Source organism: Aquarana catesbeiana, linkage group LG01, assembly GCF_042186555.1.
Source record: "Aquarana catesbeiana isolate 2022-GZ linkage group LG01, ASM4218655v1, whole genome shotgun sequence".
NCBI classification, from domain to species: Eukaryota; Metazoa; Chordata; class Amphibia; order Anura; family Ranidae; genus Aquarana; species Aquarana catesbeiana.
Genome location: NC_133324.1, coordinates 697,509,377 through 697,526,177, shown reverse-complemented (window position 1 = coordinate 697,526,177; position 16,801 = coordinate 697,509,377). Strand labels below are relative to the sequence as shown.

General features: G+C 40.0%; 1 protein-coding gene across 3 annotated transcripts in view; it reads right to left on the bottom strand.

The window, feature by feature from the left end:
• JADE1 (jade family PHD finger 1) overlaps positions 1–16,801 on the bottom strand; it is a 186,156-nt gene that overhangs the window by 11,800 nt on the left and 157,555 nt on the right. For 2 of the 3 annotated variants that reach the window (XM_073603792.1, XM_073603791.1), the window contains exons 9-10: positions 9,159–9,677; positions 6,571–6,691 (exon numbers count right to left, since the gene is read on the bottom strand). In XM_073603792.1, coding sequence (XP_073459893.1) covers positions 6,571–6,691; positions 9,159–9,677 — 640 coding nt within the window. The remainder of the gene's footprint in view (positions 1–6,570; positions 6,692–9,158; positions 9,678–16,801) is intronic. The other variant, XM_073603793.1, reaches the window with a different exon arrangement.

Below are 16,801 nucleotides of genomic sequence, written 5' to 3'. Positions count from 1 at the left end.
AAACAAGTTTGCTGCCAAAAGTGAAATAGCAATTTGGTTACAAAAATTTTAGTTTTTATTTGAAGAGGGAAGTAAAAGGGAAACGTGTGTGTGTAATTCGTAATATAATATAATATTTTATATATATATATATATATATATATATATATATATATATATATATATATATATATATATATATATATTTTCTCACATTGGGCTGTCAGTGCTGAATACCTTCCGACTATGGCAGCTGCATGTTACACTGATCCCTTGGTTTGAATGCTCTCTTTATGATCAACCTAAAAACTGGTGTGAAGATCAGGATTTCTGAATTTGCTTGCCGCTTGCTTTTAAAAAGGTTAGCTACCAAAAGTACAGAAAGCCAGAGATAGCCAGGCAACCAGCATTTTCAGTAGGAGATTAGCAATGGCAGGCCACAAAATTCACCTAGGTGCCCTTTATGCAGTGTATCACCTAAGCTAGGAAATATTTTTTTGTATACACCATGGCAGAAGAAAAAAGGCTGAGGCAAAGTAACAACTACACGCAGTACCGTACAATGTGAAAATATGGGGCATAGAGAATGATACAACAGCAGTAGGCCTAATGTATCAAAAAGCCAATTCTAAGTGTACTACCTTTCAGCCATCAATCTGATTTGACCTTACCTTGGAAAATGCCAGTTCAGTCTAAAAGCATTCATATAAACGATGGTTGTATGTCAATTTGGACACTTTCATACATAATGTGGCCCTAAGTAAATATGAGGAAAGTTTACAGATAATTTTAGACAAATCATCATGGCTACTTGGAAAAAAGTGTGAACCTTAAGAGTTCTTCAAAAGAACAAAATCAATAATGGATCCAATTTACAGAATTTGTTCTTGAAAATCCTGTCTTACACCAGATTTTTTTTTCCTTTTTTGGTACATGCATCCTAAAGACACTATCCACGACAAAGATGTTATCCAATTGATACCAAAGACAAAAACATATGAAACATAGGTGGATTGCATTTTGCGCTTTTTAAGAACACAGGTTACAAATGTAATGCTTATGAAAAAAAATGTGCAGATATTGTAGACTGTGTAGCAAAATTCAGCAAATATAAAGGGCCTTACAGGTGGCCATGCAATAAAGATGTAATAAACCATCACAAATTATGTTCATTGATTGGCTAAAAAGTAGATGCTGGTTGAAACTGAAAATTTGTATTAAAAGGACTCCACAAAACCTGTTACAGCCTAGGGTAGGTTATCTGTAAGTGTCACTTACCTCCAAAGTGTCCTGGAAACACTGCAGCACAATCTGTGTTCTCCCCTTATTTCACCTGCAAGCTTCCAGTCCATAGCACTTGAATACTGTTTGCATTAAAAAATGATTGGTCTCACAGGAGTCTAAGGGGGATTACTGTCTCCAGCAATGCCAGGACCAAAAGCCCACAGGCCGGTGTCAATTTCTAACCTAGGGGCAGAGATTTTACTGTAGCATTTCCAACCATGGACACCTTAGAATTACTCCAGTAACAGGCTTTAAGCGACCCTTTTATGAATTGTTATTCTAAACAAATACCCTGTAAAAGAAGACTGCATATACTTCAACTTTTCTGCTGTCTGCACTGTTAATCACCAAACAGTCCCCAACAGTTTGATAGGAAGGCATACATTCTAGAAGTGTCGATCTCTTCGGTCCTTGCAGAGCTCACTGGTAAATCTGGCTGACCCCCACAAAACACTGCCTCCTGTAGTGACATGGGACTCGGCAGTATACACCAGTTAGAGCCACGGGGTACCAAGATAATTGACTCTGCTAGAATGATTGGCTTCTAACGGACTTAGAAGAGCCCAGACTTAAACCCCATTGAAAATCTGTGGAATGACTTGAAGACTGCAATACACAAATGGTCACCATCAAACTGAATTGAACTTGAGCAGTTCTGCAAAGAAGAATGGGCAAATATTGCAAAGTCTAGATGTGCAAATTTAGTAGAGACAGTCCCCAACAGACTAAAGGCTGTAATTAAAGCAAAAGGTGGTTCAACAAAATACTGATGCAAGGGGGTGATACTTTTTCCAACTCAATGATTATGTTTTTTATTTTATTTTTTTTCCTGACATGTTGAAGTTATAGCTTTAACTTGGATGTTAAAAGTTGCTATGAGCAAATACAGCTGGATAAAACAAAACTATCTTCATTTCAGGCTGCAAAGCAACAAAATGTGATTTTACATATATATTCTTTTCTATACCCAATGTATATGGTGGTGCCATCTTTGTTTTGTGCAAGTTGCATCATAGGACATTGCTACACAGAATTACATGAACTTTAACAGAATGATGGTAGCAGGCACTGTGTGGGGTGGACCCAACGTGGTCAATCTATAGCTTCCACCTCATCTATGATTACAGGGAATGTTGAGGGTTGTGCATTTATGTACAGTCATACAAGCTGAAGAGGACATATGTAGCAAATTAGCTTAATCAAGTATGTTAAAGCTGAACTCCAGGCAGAAATAAAAGACAATTTAACCACTTCAGCCCCGGAAGGTTTTACCCACTTCCTGACCAGGCCGTTTTTTGCGATACGGCACTGCGTCGCTTTAACTGTCAATTGCACGGTCGTGCGAAGCTGTACCCAAATAAAATTGATGTCCTTTTTTCCCCACAAATAGAGCTTTCTTTTGGTGGTATTTGATCACCTCTGCGATTTTTATTTTTTGCGCTATAAACAAAAAAAAGCGACAATTTTGAAAAAAATATATATATATTTTTTTTTTTACTTTCTGCTATAAATACATATCCAAAAATAAAAAATTATATATATAAAAAACAAAAAAAAAAACAAATCTATTCATAAATGTAGGCCAATATGTATTCTTCTACATATTTTTGGTAAAAAAAATTAAAAAATTTGCAATACGCGTATATTGATTGCTTTGCACAAAAGTCTACAAAATAGGGGATAGATTTATGTCATTTTTGTTTTTACTAGTAATGGCGGCGATCAGCGATTTTTAGAGGGACTGAGACATTGTGGCGGACAAATCTGATCCCAAGTAACACTGTATGGGGACCAATGCTAAAAAAAATGCACTGATCACTGCATAAATGACATTGGCAGAGAAGGGGTTAACACTAGTGGTGATCAAGGGATTAGGTGTGTCCTAGGGAGGCGCTTTCTAACTGAATGGGGGACAAATGCACTGCAGGAAAGTGGAGATCGTGTTTCAGCTTAGCTGAAACACTAGATCCCGCTTTCCCTCACTTACAGATCAGCTGTGTGCCTTTACATCGGCACACCACTGATCGATCAACGGGTCGTGGTGGCCATCAGACCCGCTGATTGGTTTCCGTTGTGTCCACTCACAGTGGGAGCGGTGCTCCAGCAGTGCGCACCCCCGAAACCATATCCGCGAATTCACGTACAAGTACATGATTTTGTGCAGCCGGGCTGCCCTGCCGAAATAAACATACGGTGGGTGGTCCAGAAGCGGTTAATATAGCCCTGTATTAACTGTCCTAAATGCAAGCAGTGTAAGTACCTATACCTGTTATGGTACTGGCCTCTTGCAGTCCTTTTACAGCAGAGCTCCAACTGGCAGAAGGAGAAAGAGCACCAGGAGTTACTCAGTTGTGCAGCTGGGCTCATGTGCTGGCAAAGGACATGCTGATAGAAGAGGGTAAAAAGGGACACTGAGCTCACCAGTCTGCTGTTTCTCCTTTTAATGTCCAGTCAAAAGAAAAAGGAAGAGAAAAGGCTTGTGTTATTTAACCTTAAGCAGAGATAAAATCGTATAACCTATCCTGCCAGACAGGACTATGATGTGTGACAGAGCCATACAAATATCAGGGCTGGATGCATAGAATTACATATCTTGCATCCATAGGCTACAGCTACTGTAATGTGTTACATGTTCCAAAAGGTAAACTTGTCCTTTAAGGCTTGATAGAGCCTGCGTTGACTGTTCCCTGAATAGGAGGTGGTCTAGGTATTCCACAATGGAAATGCCACACTAGCGTAGCAAGGCTAGTATTGATGTCAACACTCAAGGTGCAGATGAAAGGTTGAATGGCAGGTCCATGAACTAGTTGTGTATGGACCCACTGCAAAGCACAGGAAACACTGATGTGAAGGAAATATTGGGACATGTGTGTAAGCATCCTTGATGTCCAAAGAAGCCAGAAAGTGTCCCCGGTGAAGGAGGGAGATGACAGACCTGAGAGATTCCAAGCAGACTTTGAGCTTGAAAAAAATGTTTAGTGCTTTGAGAGTCAAGATGGCCGAATCAAGATTCCCTAACCCCATTTGGGTTAGGGAACTGCGAACAGGCTGGAGTAAAACCCCCGAAACCACTTTGCCATGTGAACTGGGTCAATGACAACTTGGTCCAGAAGACTAGAAACTTTGCTAATCTGTGCACCGACACAAGAAGGTTGAGAAACTAAAGATGGGGCAGAAATGGAAACTCCAGCTTGTACAGTGCCTTGAAAATTCACATAAATCCTTGAGATTTTATGTGATTGACCAACACAAAGTGGCACATAATTGTGAAGTGGAAAGAAAATGATTTTCAATTTTTTTTTACAAATAAATATCTGAAAATGTGGCGTGCATTTGTATTCAGCCAACTTTACTTTGATACCCCTAACTAAAATCTAACAAATTGCCTTCAGAAGTCACCTAATTCGTAAATAGAGTCCACCTGTGTGCATTTAAATCTCCGTATAAAATACAGCTGTTCTGTGAAGTCCTCAGAGGTTTCTTAGAGCACCGGAGTGAACAAACAGCATCATGAAGGCCAAGGAACAAACCAGACAGCTCAGGGATAGTTGTGGAGACATTTAAGGCAGGGTTAAGGTTACAAAAAAAAAATCCCAAGCTTTGAACATCTCATTGAGCACTGTTCAATCCATCATCCGAAAATGGAAATAGTATGTCACAACTGCAAACCTACCAAGACATGTCTGTCCACCTAAACGGACAGGCCGGGCAAGGAGAGCATTAATCAGGGAAGCAGCAAAGAGGCCCATGGTAACTCTGGAGGAGCTGCAGAGATCCACAGCTCAGGTGGGAGAATCGGTTAGTCATGCACTCCACAAATCTGGCCTTTATGGAAGACCAACAAGAAAAAAAGCCATTGTTGAAAAAAAGCCATAAGTCGTCCCATCTGCAGTTTGTGAGAAGCCACACAGCAAACATGTGGTGCTCTGGTCAGATGAGACCAAAATTGAACTTTTTGGCCCAAGAGCAAAACAATGTGTGGCAGAAAACTAACACGGCACATCACCCTGAACAGACCATCCCCACCGTGAAACATGGTGGTGGTGGCAGCATCATGTTGTGGGATGCTTTTCTTCAGCAGGGACAGGGGAAGCTGGTCAGAGTGGGTGGGAAGATGGATGGATGGAGCCAAATACAGGGCAATCTTAGAAGAGAACCTGTTAAGAGTCTGAAAAAGACTTGAGACTAGGGCAGAGGTTCACCTTCCAGCAGGACAACGACCCTAAACATACAGCCAGAGCCACAATGGAATGGTTTAGATCAAAGCGTATTCATGTGTTAGAATGGCCCAGTCAAAGTCCAGACCTAAATCCAATTGGGAATCTGTGGCAAGACTTGAAAATTGCTGTTCACAGACACTCTCCATCCACGCTGACAGAGCTTGAGCTATTTTACAAAGAAGAATGGGCAAAAAGTTTACTCTAGATGTGCAAAGCTGGTAGAGACCAAAAGACATGCAGCTGTAATTTACAGTGAAATGTGGTTCTACAAAGTATTGACTCAAGGGGGCTAAATACAAATGCACGCCACACTTTTCAGATTTTTTTTTTAAAAAATTGAAAACCATTTATTATTTTAATTTTCCTTCCACTTCACAATTATGTGCCACTTTGTGTTGGTCTATCATATAAAATCCCAATAAAATATTTACGTTTTGGTTGTAACATGACAAAATGTGGAACATTTCAAGGCACTGTAGCTCTTGGAAACCATCCTAAGTGTCTAAGATGCAAGCTGTCCAAAAATTTGGCAAAAAAATGGTGCTAGTAAAAATATGTGAAAAAATATGTGAGTCTTTTACACAGCAGAGCTGACAAAAAGACACTTTCTCCTAGGACACTATAAAAAAAAAAAAAAAACCGAGGCATGCAGGTAGTAGAAGAGGGGTAATCCTGGGCTAGCCTAGAGAAGAACAGTTTCCAATTCTTCTGTAGGTGGCAGTATACTCCAAAAAGGTAATTGACTTCCTCTGTCCCTCAATGGAAGAGCAAGAAAAAGGTTGCCCCAAGGCAGGAAGTGAGGGGAAATCTCTACAACCATTACACTGAAATAAGTAAAAATGTTTAAAGATAGAGGAATTTTAAACCTTGCTGCAGATTTGTTTACTCACTTCCCGTCTGCCCAAATGTTGAGGGAAAATCTCTCTCATGGAGATTCTGATAGCAGTAAAACATGACAGGGGTTCTAACCTTTCACCATTCTTTTCAAAATAAAAACATTTTGGGTACAGATAAACTTTAAATATATCCAACTTAACGCCACTATGATACAATACATAGTTTTTACTGAGCAAACCAGGAAACATACCAGCACTGCTTTTATCATGATCCATGAATTTTGTGTATAGATTAAAGATCTGTTCCTGGACTTTACACACCGAGCGCTTCATCTTTTCTCTCCTGGTTACCATGTAAGTAAGATTGCGGACCTGAAACAAGACAAAGGAAAAAAAAAACTCAGATTGGATATGGGATGTGTTTAGCACACAGGAAGTGTCTTGATTTTACATCAGAATCCTCCTTTGGCTCTTTAGGATTAGCACGCCAGAACAGATGTACAGATGACAATGTAAAGTCAGGGGATTCATGTAACACAATCCAGAGGATAAACAGTAAGAAATGGATACCTAGCCATCTCCATGGAGCACTGATGAAGTGCACTTCCTGCCTTTATACTCCAACTTTACATATTTCATGGAAAGGACAAGGATGCTTACAGTAAAAAGAAAGGCAGTACAACTCAGGTTTAAAACTCTGCTTCCATGCATATGGTTTGTAAAATACTTTTTTTTTTTAAATATCTCCCTTGGTGTGGTTATGTGATCGCTAAGCTCCGGCTCCCATGTCAGTGTGCGTCTGCTGCAACTGACGGGAGGGGTTGCAGACAATGGGAAGACATGGGGTGTTCTGCTCACGAACACAGGGGAGCTGGAGCTTAATGATCAAGTGACGGCACTGAAAAAAAAAAAAAAAAAAAAGAAGGAGGAAAAAAACTGGCACTGGCCTATTTTACAAACAATATGCAGCATGCGTTTAAATGGGACTTTGAGCATTTTATTTTGGTTTTTACTTCCACTTTAAGCTGAAAATGTAACTTTTACATTTAATTAAATTAAATTAAATTAAACAAAACTGTATCTGAAGTCAGATAGTGCAGATCAGTTATCTTATGATAAGCTCAGGATCAGAAGACTTGAAAGTGCTGCAACAAAGCAATGGTTTGTGAACATGGTCTTCACTAAACCACAAAAATGACAATTATTTCCAGTATTTATAGATCACTACATTACACAACATTTTACAAAGTACAAAGGTCAAATTCCCATTAGTCCCTGTCCCTTGGAGGAGCTCACAATCTAATGTCCCATCCACAGGCATATGCTCATAAGGGATATGTGCAAAATACCATTCTGGACCTTCTGAAGCTGCCATTGCCTGGCTGTAACACACTGACCCTCTCTATGCAATCATTTTAAGTTACTGACCTGCTGGTTGGAAATCCTTATCTGCATACTCGTTCAGGGTCAGTGACTCAAACGGAGGATCTGAATGACAGCAAAAATTACCAACATTTCCAGGAGAGGCCTGCATTGGCAGCTGTCACGTTTCTCATAACCCTTTGCATTTAGGGCTCATTCATTGTACGTGTGTGTGTGTGTGTATATATATATATAGAGATATAGATAGATATAGATATAGATCTATATCTATCTATATATATATATCCAGGACTGCTGCGCTTAAAATTTCTTATGAATCCAAACAAAAGCATACGAAAGTTTCGGGCCTTAGGTAGGCTCCAAAATGAAAATGGGTGGAGGCGCAGGATTTTTAATGTAGAAGAGATCTGCTTTGCCTCTGCTGCATTAAAACTACCTGCCTGTCTGCCCCTGCACACTAAGCTGCGCAAGCGCGGCTCACTGCACAAATCTGGCAATGCCAAATTTGACGGAACAGCTGAGCATGCGCAGGAGCAATGTCAGTCAATGTCAATGACAGCGGCTGGTGATAGTGACCCAGAAACCGGCTGCCTGTAGAGATCAGCGGCGATATCTGGGGACGCCACATTGATGGATTCAAGGTGAATATAGTACCACTTTAATGCCCTTCCTCAGGTTTCCAAATAGGTCAACATTACAATTTGTTTATATACATTTTTTTTTTTTCTACTAACAAAGCATTAACCCATTAAGACAAGTTAAGAACATATGATTGTCACAAGTCAAATCTAACATCCCAGAGAGAAAAAAAAAAGTCTTGATGACTTAATTAGCTCCTGCTTTGTGAATTTTGAGGAAAAAAAAAAATTATATATTTAAAAAAAAAATAAAAATATATATATATATAAAAAAATGAACAGATTGTAATGTTATTTCTTTGATGTTCCTACCTGAAGAAAGGCATTAAGCACTTGGCCCGAAACTGCCATATGTATACTAAATATTAAATAAAATTTTAAAATGCAACAATTCTGGATTAACTTTCTCTATATATGGTCTTTGGGATGGTCTGAGTACATTGCACTAAGAAACTGATGCGCTATTCACTGCATCCGTTGAACATACAGCCATAGCCAGAAATATGGGCACCCCTGCATTTGTCTGATAATGCACCACTTCACCCTGAAAATTGTTGCAATTGCAAATGTTTAGGCATTCTCATTTTTACTTCTTTTGTTTGTATTGGTATGACAAAAGTGGAGAAACAAAAAGCCAATTCTGACACATTCCACGGGAAAACTCGAGTGTTATAACCAGGGTCTGAGTACTCATCCAGTTTCCTGTACTGTACAATATGAACATAATACACTGCTACTTTTTAACAAAAGCGCAGTTACACTTTTGCAGAAAAAACACTTTTATACTGTACGTGTTCAAATTCAACTACAAGTCTCACCCTTTCAAGGTCCTGCCTCAGATGAGTAAAGAGTTGGAGCCGGCGAATCAAAAAATCTTGTTCCCGTTTGGCCAGGTTATCTTCCTCATCCTTCTTGGGGGTTATTAGTGGTTTATTGAAGTTGGATTTTCTCTTCATTTTCCAGTACTGGTAAATATAATCTGTCACGTCACAGGGGATTTGTAGGGCCTGACTCACATCCTTTACATTGACAAATGTATAGAAGTCATCCTCAAGCTGCTGAAGCTTCAGCTTGCGCTGGCTTCCGTGCTTGGCCTCCTGCTGGGAGGCATTAAGGCCTTGTAAATCCTCTGAACACACAGGGGAGGCCTCAGCAGCCCCATTTAGTTCACAGGCACTCTCACCATATTGTCCATCCCGTGTCTTGTCTGTACTGTGCTTTGGACAATAAGACTTGAATTTTACTTCATCTTCTTCAGTCAAGATGGTCTTCATTTCCAGGCCCCGATCAAATGCGCATGTCACATGAAAAGCTGTGCGACAGTTTTTAATAGAGCACTGAAAGCCAAAAAAAAAAAAAAAAAAATGGAAGCACTATTAATAAATGTGCAACATAGTGTTAATATAAAGCTGAAAGACTATGGCCTCTACCTTTGGATAAACAAATTCGGTATGGTCTTGTAAGTGTTGTCTAGGCCAAGAAACCAACTACAATTTTTATAGAGTGCAAAATTGCTCTGACTTGATCAGCGGGTGCCATTGGGCCTGTAGATCTTACAATTTTAGAAGTTGGGAGAAGCCAACATGGAAGGTTTTTTTTTGTTTTGTTTTTTTACCTAAATGCAAAAAAAAGGTAAAAAAACAAACAAAAAAAACCTTTAGAACCACTTTAAAAATGCTTATGTAATCTACAATACAGTTATGGCCATGGAACTCTCTGCATGCCAAGAATGTTTGTCAGACACATCTGTTTAATTTAATATGCGCTTTAACCACTTCAGACCCGGACCATTTGGCTGGTCAAAGACCAGAGCTTTTTTTGCGATTCGGCACAATTGCGCGCTCGTGCGACGTGGCTCCCAAACAAAATTGATGTCCTTTTTTCACCACAAATACAGCTTTCTTTTGGTGGTATTTGATCACATCTGGTTTTTATTTTTTGCGCTATAAACAAAAAATGAGGGACAATTTTGGAAAATAAAAAAAAAAAAAAAAAAAAAAAAAAAAAAGCGCAATATTTTTTACTTTTTGCTATAATAAATATCCCTCAAAAATATGTATTAAAAAAACATTTTTTCCCCCTCAGCTTAGGCTGATATGTATTCTTCTATATATTTTTGTAAAAAAAAACGCAATAAGTGTTTAATGATTGGTTTGCACAAAAGTTATAGCGTCTACAACACAGGGGATAGTTTTATGGCATTTTTGTTAATTTTTTTTTTTTTTTTTTTTTTTACTAGTAATGGCGACGATCATCGATTTTTATCATGACTGCAACATTATGGCGGATAGATCGAACACTTTTGGCGCTATTTTGGGACCATTCACATTTATACAGCGATCAGTGCGATTAAAAATGCACTCATTACTGTGCAAATGTGACTGGCAGTGACCCGCGATCACACTCACGGAGCTTGCGGCGGGCGTGCGCCCACAATGCCGCGTCTTAAAGGGCAATGTATAGGTACGCTAATATGCTGGTACACGCCCTTCTGCCGACATATATCGGCGTGAGCCCATTGGCAAGGAGTTAAACAGAACCTTGCCTAACCTATTACCATGGTGCTAAAGTGCTGGCACTAGTACCGGTATTATTTTTCAGTCAGTTCCTGTATACCTGTGGATCAGTTTGGATCCTTGGCCAAGGATTTATATAGGTCTTTCACTTCTCTTTAAAGTGGAACTTTAGTCAGAAAATTAAGTCCTGCTGGATCACTTCAGGCTGGCCCCTTTTGCAGGTAAAGTGATGTAAAACATGAAAAAATATGTATCTATACTGTTTAAAATCCAGGCATAAACCATCTCATCCTTTTCTGCACATGCTCAGTTCTCTATTTTTAAGCATTGTGCTGAATTTGAAGAGGACGTTCTGCCAACATCCTAAAAATTTACTGGTGTTCAGGGGCTCTGAGCTTCAGCAAATAGCAGCCTCCAGCAAGAGGAAACAGTAACAATGCTGGAGCCAATTTAGAGCGCACACTAATTTTGGTAGCATAATTATTAAAGCAGAACTTTACCCATAACAACTTGATAAAAAAAAAATGAATGTTCTTCAGCAAGGACCATACAGTTGTGCTGTAAATTTCCTCTAGCATTGCTCCTGTTTCTTCTTTCTGGGGGCTGCCATTTTGCTGAATTGTCAGAGCCCCTGAAACAGCAGCAAATCGTAAAGCGGAACTAAAAATATCAATTTAATGGCTTCAAAAACATTCCTGGAATACCGGGATTGCTTGTGTCCTCAAACCAAACTGTCAAACCATCAAATGGCCGGTGTCATAACTGATCACATGTGCAGCACCATGGCAGTTGCAGATCAAACAGAAGCAGCTTGGCTGTAAAGGATAGGAGGGATCAACTCCGCTTTAAAGCTGTCAGCAGATTGGCCTCTACAAACTCGGCAGTGCCTAAGAATGGAGGTCAACTGAGCATGTGCAGAGCAGGGCAAAACAGTATTACTGGATTTTAAAACAGCATACTTATTTGTAATGTTTTACATTTTCTGTTTTTAACTTTTTAATGTTTAATTTTCTGACTAAAGTTCCACTTGAATGTGTATTCCTTGCAAAAGAACATTTTTAATCGCATTATGGGCAAAGTTGCACTTTAAAGTGGTTGTTAACCCTTACAGACCACTTTGACCTACAGGTAAGCCTAGATTAAGGCTTACCTGTAGGTCCAAGAAATATTTCCTAAACCTGCACGGTTTAGGAGATATTTGCAAAAAGGCGCACTGAGCATGCAGCTGCTAACGGTGATATGCTGTTAGTGGCGGCTCCCGTGCGCATGCGCGGGAGTGATGTCATCGTGGCTCCGGCCAATCACATCGCCGGAGCCACAATACCCGGAAAGAAGATGGACGCTCTGTAGCAGAGGGGACAGCGGTGACATCGCAGGCTCCTGTGTCAGGTAAGTGACACATAATGGGCTACTATGCGATGCATAGTAGCCCCTTATGCTTTACCTTTGCAGGGAAACAAAGAGCAAGTAAACCCATCAGGGTTTACTTTCTCTTTAAGATGCCCTACCATACTGTATACCCAGTGAAGTGACTGGCCTCAGGTGATACATAGATGGAAAAAATCCTCCTACATAAGTTGTACCAGTCTATCTGCAGCCTTCTTTTCTCTACATCTATTGAAAGTGTGAAATTATAAAGCTTGTCCGACAGTTCAGAAAAAAGGGGACGGAGAGCTGAAGTTACTTTGCAGAGCTCAGAGCTGATTGGAGGGAAGGGACATACCCCCCTCCACACAGCACACAGGAACAGAGCTGAGGCTGCCAATCAGTTAGAGAGCCCTCCCGTCACAATTTTTCTTTTGGAGTCAGGAAAACTTGCCAGAAGCAATTCATGCTGATAGCAGAGGAAAGAAGTGACACTTTGTGCTCTGAATTGAGACAAGTACACACTATAGAGGGATATGCTTTGTTCATATTTCAGGTCTGAGGTTTATAACCACTTTAACGGTCAATTGCCAAATCTCTCTTGTTCACAGAGTCACTTGCCAACTGAATTAAAAGGAGTGAGACTTAGCATAATGGGGAAGCAGAGTTAGGCTTAACATAAGGGGGAAGCAGTTTTAACAGTCTCCCAAAACAGTTATATTCAAGGCATAACATGAATGGTAACTGTCACATTTGCTTACATTGTCAACTGAACTTTCAAGCCAATAAATGGCTGGTGTCATAACTGACCACATGTGCAGCACCATGGCAACTGCAGGTCGACTGAGGCCAAGATGGCAGCTGCCTTGTCTGTAAGGGATAGGAAGGTTTACGTTCGCTTAAATCTAAAATTTATAGAGAAGTGTGCATCCTGAGCCAAGAGTCGTCACAGGAATAGAATTTATAGACTAGCACTCTCTAGAAGAGGGTAAAAAAGGAGAAATAAGGTATAGGCAAGAAATATATAAAAAAAAATAGGATTTATGTATGGGTGTTATACTGTGGCCTACAGAAGACTGAAGGCCTGCCCCATTAGCATTATAACTCCTTCCACCTAGTCAGCTATAACAAACAGTCCAAAGAGAGAGTGATATATGGGGTGAGGGACTTGCATTCAAACTTCATATTGGAGTACAGTACAGGACACAGGCAAAATATTCATAGCTCCTGGGTTATAGGTTTGTCCCTTCAGGTGACTGAACACTGGCATACTCTTTAGGAACCAGAAAGGGGGGCAAAGTGTGCTCAGAGGATAAAAAGGTTCTGCTTATAATTCAGGAAGCAAAGGTTAACAGGTGTGCCAAAGGGTATGCCTGAAAACGGTTTACCTTGCATGAAAGAAGAAAAATTGAGTTAAAAACACTTGTTTAGTAAGGGAAAACAGTGGCAAGAAAAAAATCTCTGTAGGAACAGGGATGCAAGTTGGGGGACAAGGAGACCTTCAGGGAAAAAAAAAAAAAAGGAGGAGGAGGGTCAATTAGAAGGGTACTGAATCCTTACATAAGTGGCTGAAGGTCCAATGTGATGGGTTAAAACAACCAAAGTGGACTAGGAAGGACCACAACCTATTTTAGATCTTTGTAATCTAAAGTAATGATCAAGAATAAGCCTGAGTTGAAGTCAGGGGACAATTTAAGCCTTCAATATGGGATCTTATGAATATATAGTTTAGTTAAAGCATATGTGAATCTTTACACTGTAAAACAAAGCAATTCAGTTTAACACTGAAATGATATATATATATATATATATATATATATATATATATATACACACACACACACACATTACATATAAAAAGTATCTCACAAAAGTAAGTACACCCCTCACATTTTTGTAAATATATTATTATACCTTTTCATGTGACAACACTGAAGAAATGACACTTTGCTACAATGTAAAGTAGTGACTGTACAGCTTGTATAACAGTGTAAATTTGCTGTCTCCTCAAAATAACTCAACACATAGCCATTAAAGTGATTGTAAAGGATCTTTTTTTTTTTTTATTAAAGTACCAACATGTCATACTTTCCTCCACTGTGCAGCTCGTTTGGCACAGAGTGGCCCTGAACATCCTCTTCTGGGGTCCCACGGCGGCTCCTCCCCACATCAGATAACCCCCTAGGAAAAGCGATCTCCCGAGGGGGTTACCTTGTGGGCGCGTTCCCGAGTCCAGCATTTGCATCCACAGATATGAATGCCGAACTCGGCCCTGCCCCCGGGTCATAGGATTTGACTGACAGCAGCGGGAGCCAAAGGCGGCGCTGTTATCAATCTATCTAATCAAGAGCCGGGACCACGTGGAGAGAGGGACAGCGCGTCCCCGCCGAAGAGATGAAGGGGCTCAGGTAAGTAAAACGGGAGGGGGGGGGGGGGGTTGGTTTCGGCCGGTGACTACCAGGTGTTTTTTCACCTTAACGCATAGGATGCATTAAGGTGAAAATACAAGGAGTGAGTACACCCCTAAGTGACAATGTCTTAATTGGGCCCAATCAGCCATTTTCCATCCCCATTGTCATGTGACTCATTAGTGTTACAAGGTCTCAGGTGTGAATGGGGAGCAGGTGTGTTAAATTTGGTATCATCGCCCTCACTCTCATACTGGTCACTGGAAGTTCAACATTGCACCTCATGGCAAAGAACTCTGAGGATCTGAAAAAAAGAATTGATGCTCTACATAAAGATGGCCTAGGCTATAAGAAGATTGCCAAGACACTGAAACTGAGCTGCAGCACGGTGGCCAAGACCATAAAGCGGTTTAACAGGACAGGTTCCTCTCAGAGCAGGCCTTGCCATGGTTGACCAAAGAAGTTGAGTGCACATGCAGCGTCATATCCAGAGGCTGTATTTGGGAAGACATATGAGTGCTGCCAGCATTGCTGCAGAGGTTGAAGGGGTGAGGGTGGTCAGCCTGTCAGTGCTCAGAAAGCCTCTTCTAAAGATGATGCACAGGAAAACCCGCAGTTTGCTGAAGACAAGCAGACTAAGGACATGGATTACTGGAACCATGTACTGTGGTCTGATGAGACCAAGATAAACTTATTTGGTTCAGATGGTGTCAAGCGTGTGTTGCGGCAACCAGGTGAGGAGTACAAAGACAAGTGTGTCTTGTCTACAGTCAAGCATCGTGGTGGGAGAGTCATGGTGTGGGGCTGCATGAGTGCTGTTGGCGCTGGGGAGCTACAGTTTATTGAGGGAACCTAGAATGACAACATGTACTGTGACATACTGAAGCAGAGCATGATTTAACACCCCACCGCAGGGCAGTATGCCAACATGATAACGATCCCAAACAGACCTCCAAGACGACCACTGCCTTGCTAAAGAAGCTAAAGGGTAAAGATCCAGTGGCAACCTGTGAAGCTCTGGTGAACTCCATGTCCAAGAGTGTTAAGGCAGTGCTGGAAAATAATGGAGGCCACACAAAATATCAACACTTTGGGTCCAATTTGGAAATTTTCACTTAGGGTGTACTCACTTTTGTTACAGCAGTTTAGACAATAATGGCTGTGTGTTGTTATTTTGAGAGTATGGCAAATTTACATTGTTATACAAGCTGTACACTCACTACTTTACATTGCAGCAAAGTGTCATCTCTTCAATGTTGTCACATAAAATATAATAAAATATTTACAAAAATGTGAGGGGTGTACTTTATTGAGAATATATATATATATATATATATATATATATATATATATATATATATATATATATATATATATACACATACACACACACAGTGCCTTGAAAAAATATTTACACCCCTTGAAACTTTCCACCTTTTGTCATGTTACAATCAAAAACAAAATGTATTTTATGTGATAGACCAACACAAATTGGTTTATAATTCTGAAATGGAAGGAAAACAATAAATGGTTTTAAAATATTATTACAAATAAATATCTGAAAAGTGTGGTGTGCATTTGTATTCAGCCCCCTTTACTCCGATACCCCTACCTAAAATCTAATGGAACCAATTGGCTTCAGAAGTCATCTAATTAGTAAAGAGTCCACCTGTATGTAATTTAATCTCAGTATAAATGCAGCTGTTCTGTGAAGCCCTCAGACGTTTGATAGAGGACCTTAGTGAACATACAACATCATGAAGGCCAAGGCAAACACTAGACAGGTCAGGGATGAAGTTGGAGTAGTTTAACCACTTTAGCCCTGGAAGGTTTTACCCCATTAACGACCAGGCCATTTTTTGCGATACGGCATTGTTATTTTAACTGACAATTCCGCGGTTGTGCAACGCTGTATCCAAATAAAATTGATGTCCTTTTTTTCCCCACAAATAGAGCTTTCTTTTGGTGGTATTTGATCACCTATGTGATTCTAATTTTTTGCGCTATAAACAAAAATAAAAGACAATTTTGAGAAAAAAAATTATTCGAATTTCTGGCCAATATGGATTCTGCAACATACTTTTGGTGAAAAAAAATCCCAATAAGCGTATATTATTGATTTATTTGCGTTTAAGTTAAGAGCGTCTACAAAATAGGGGATATTTTTATGGC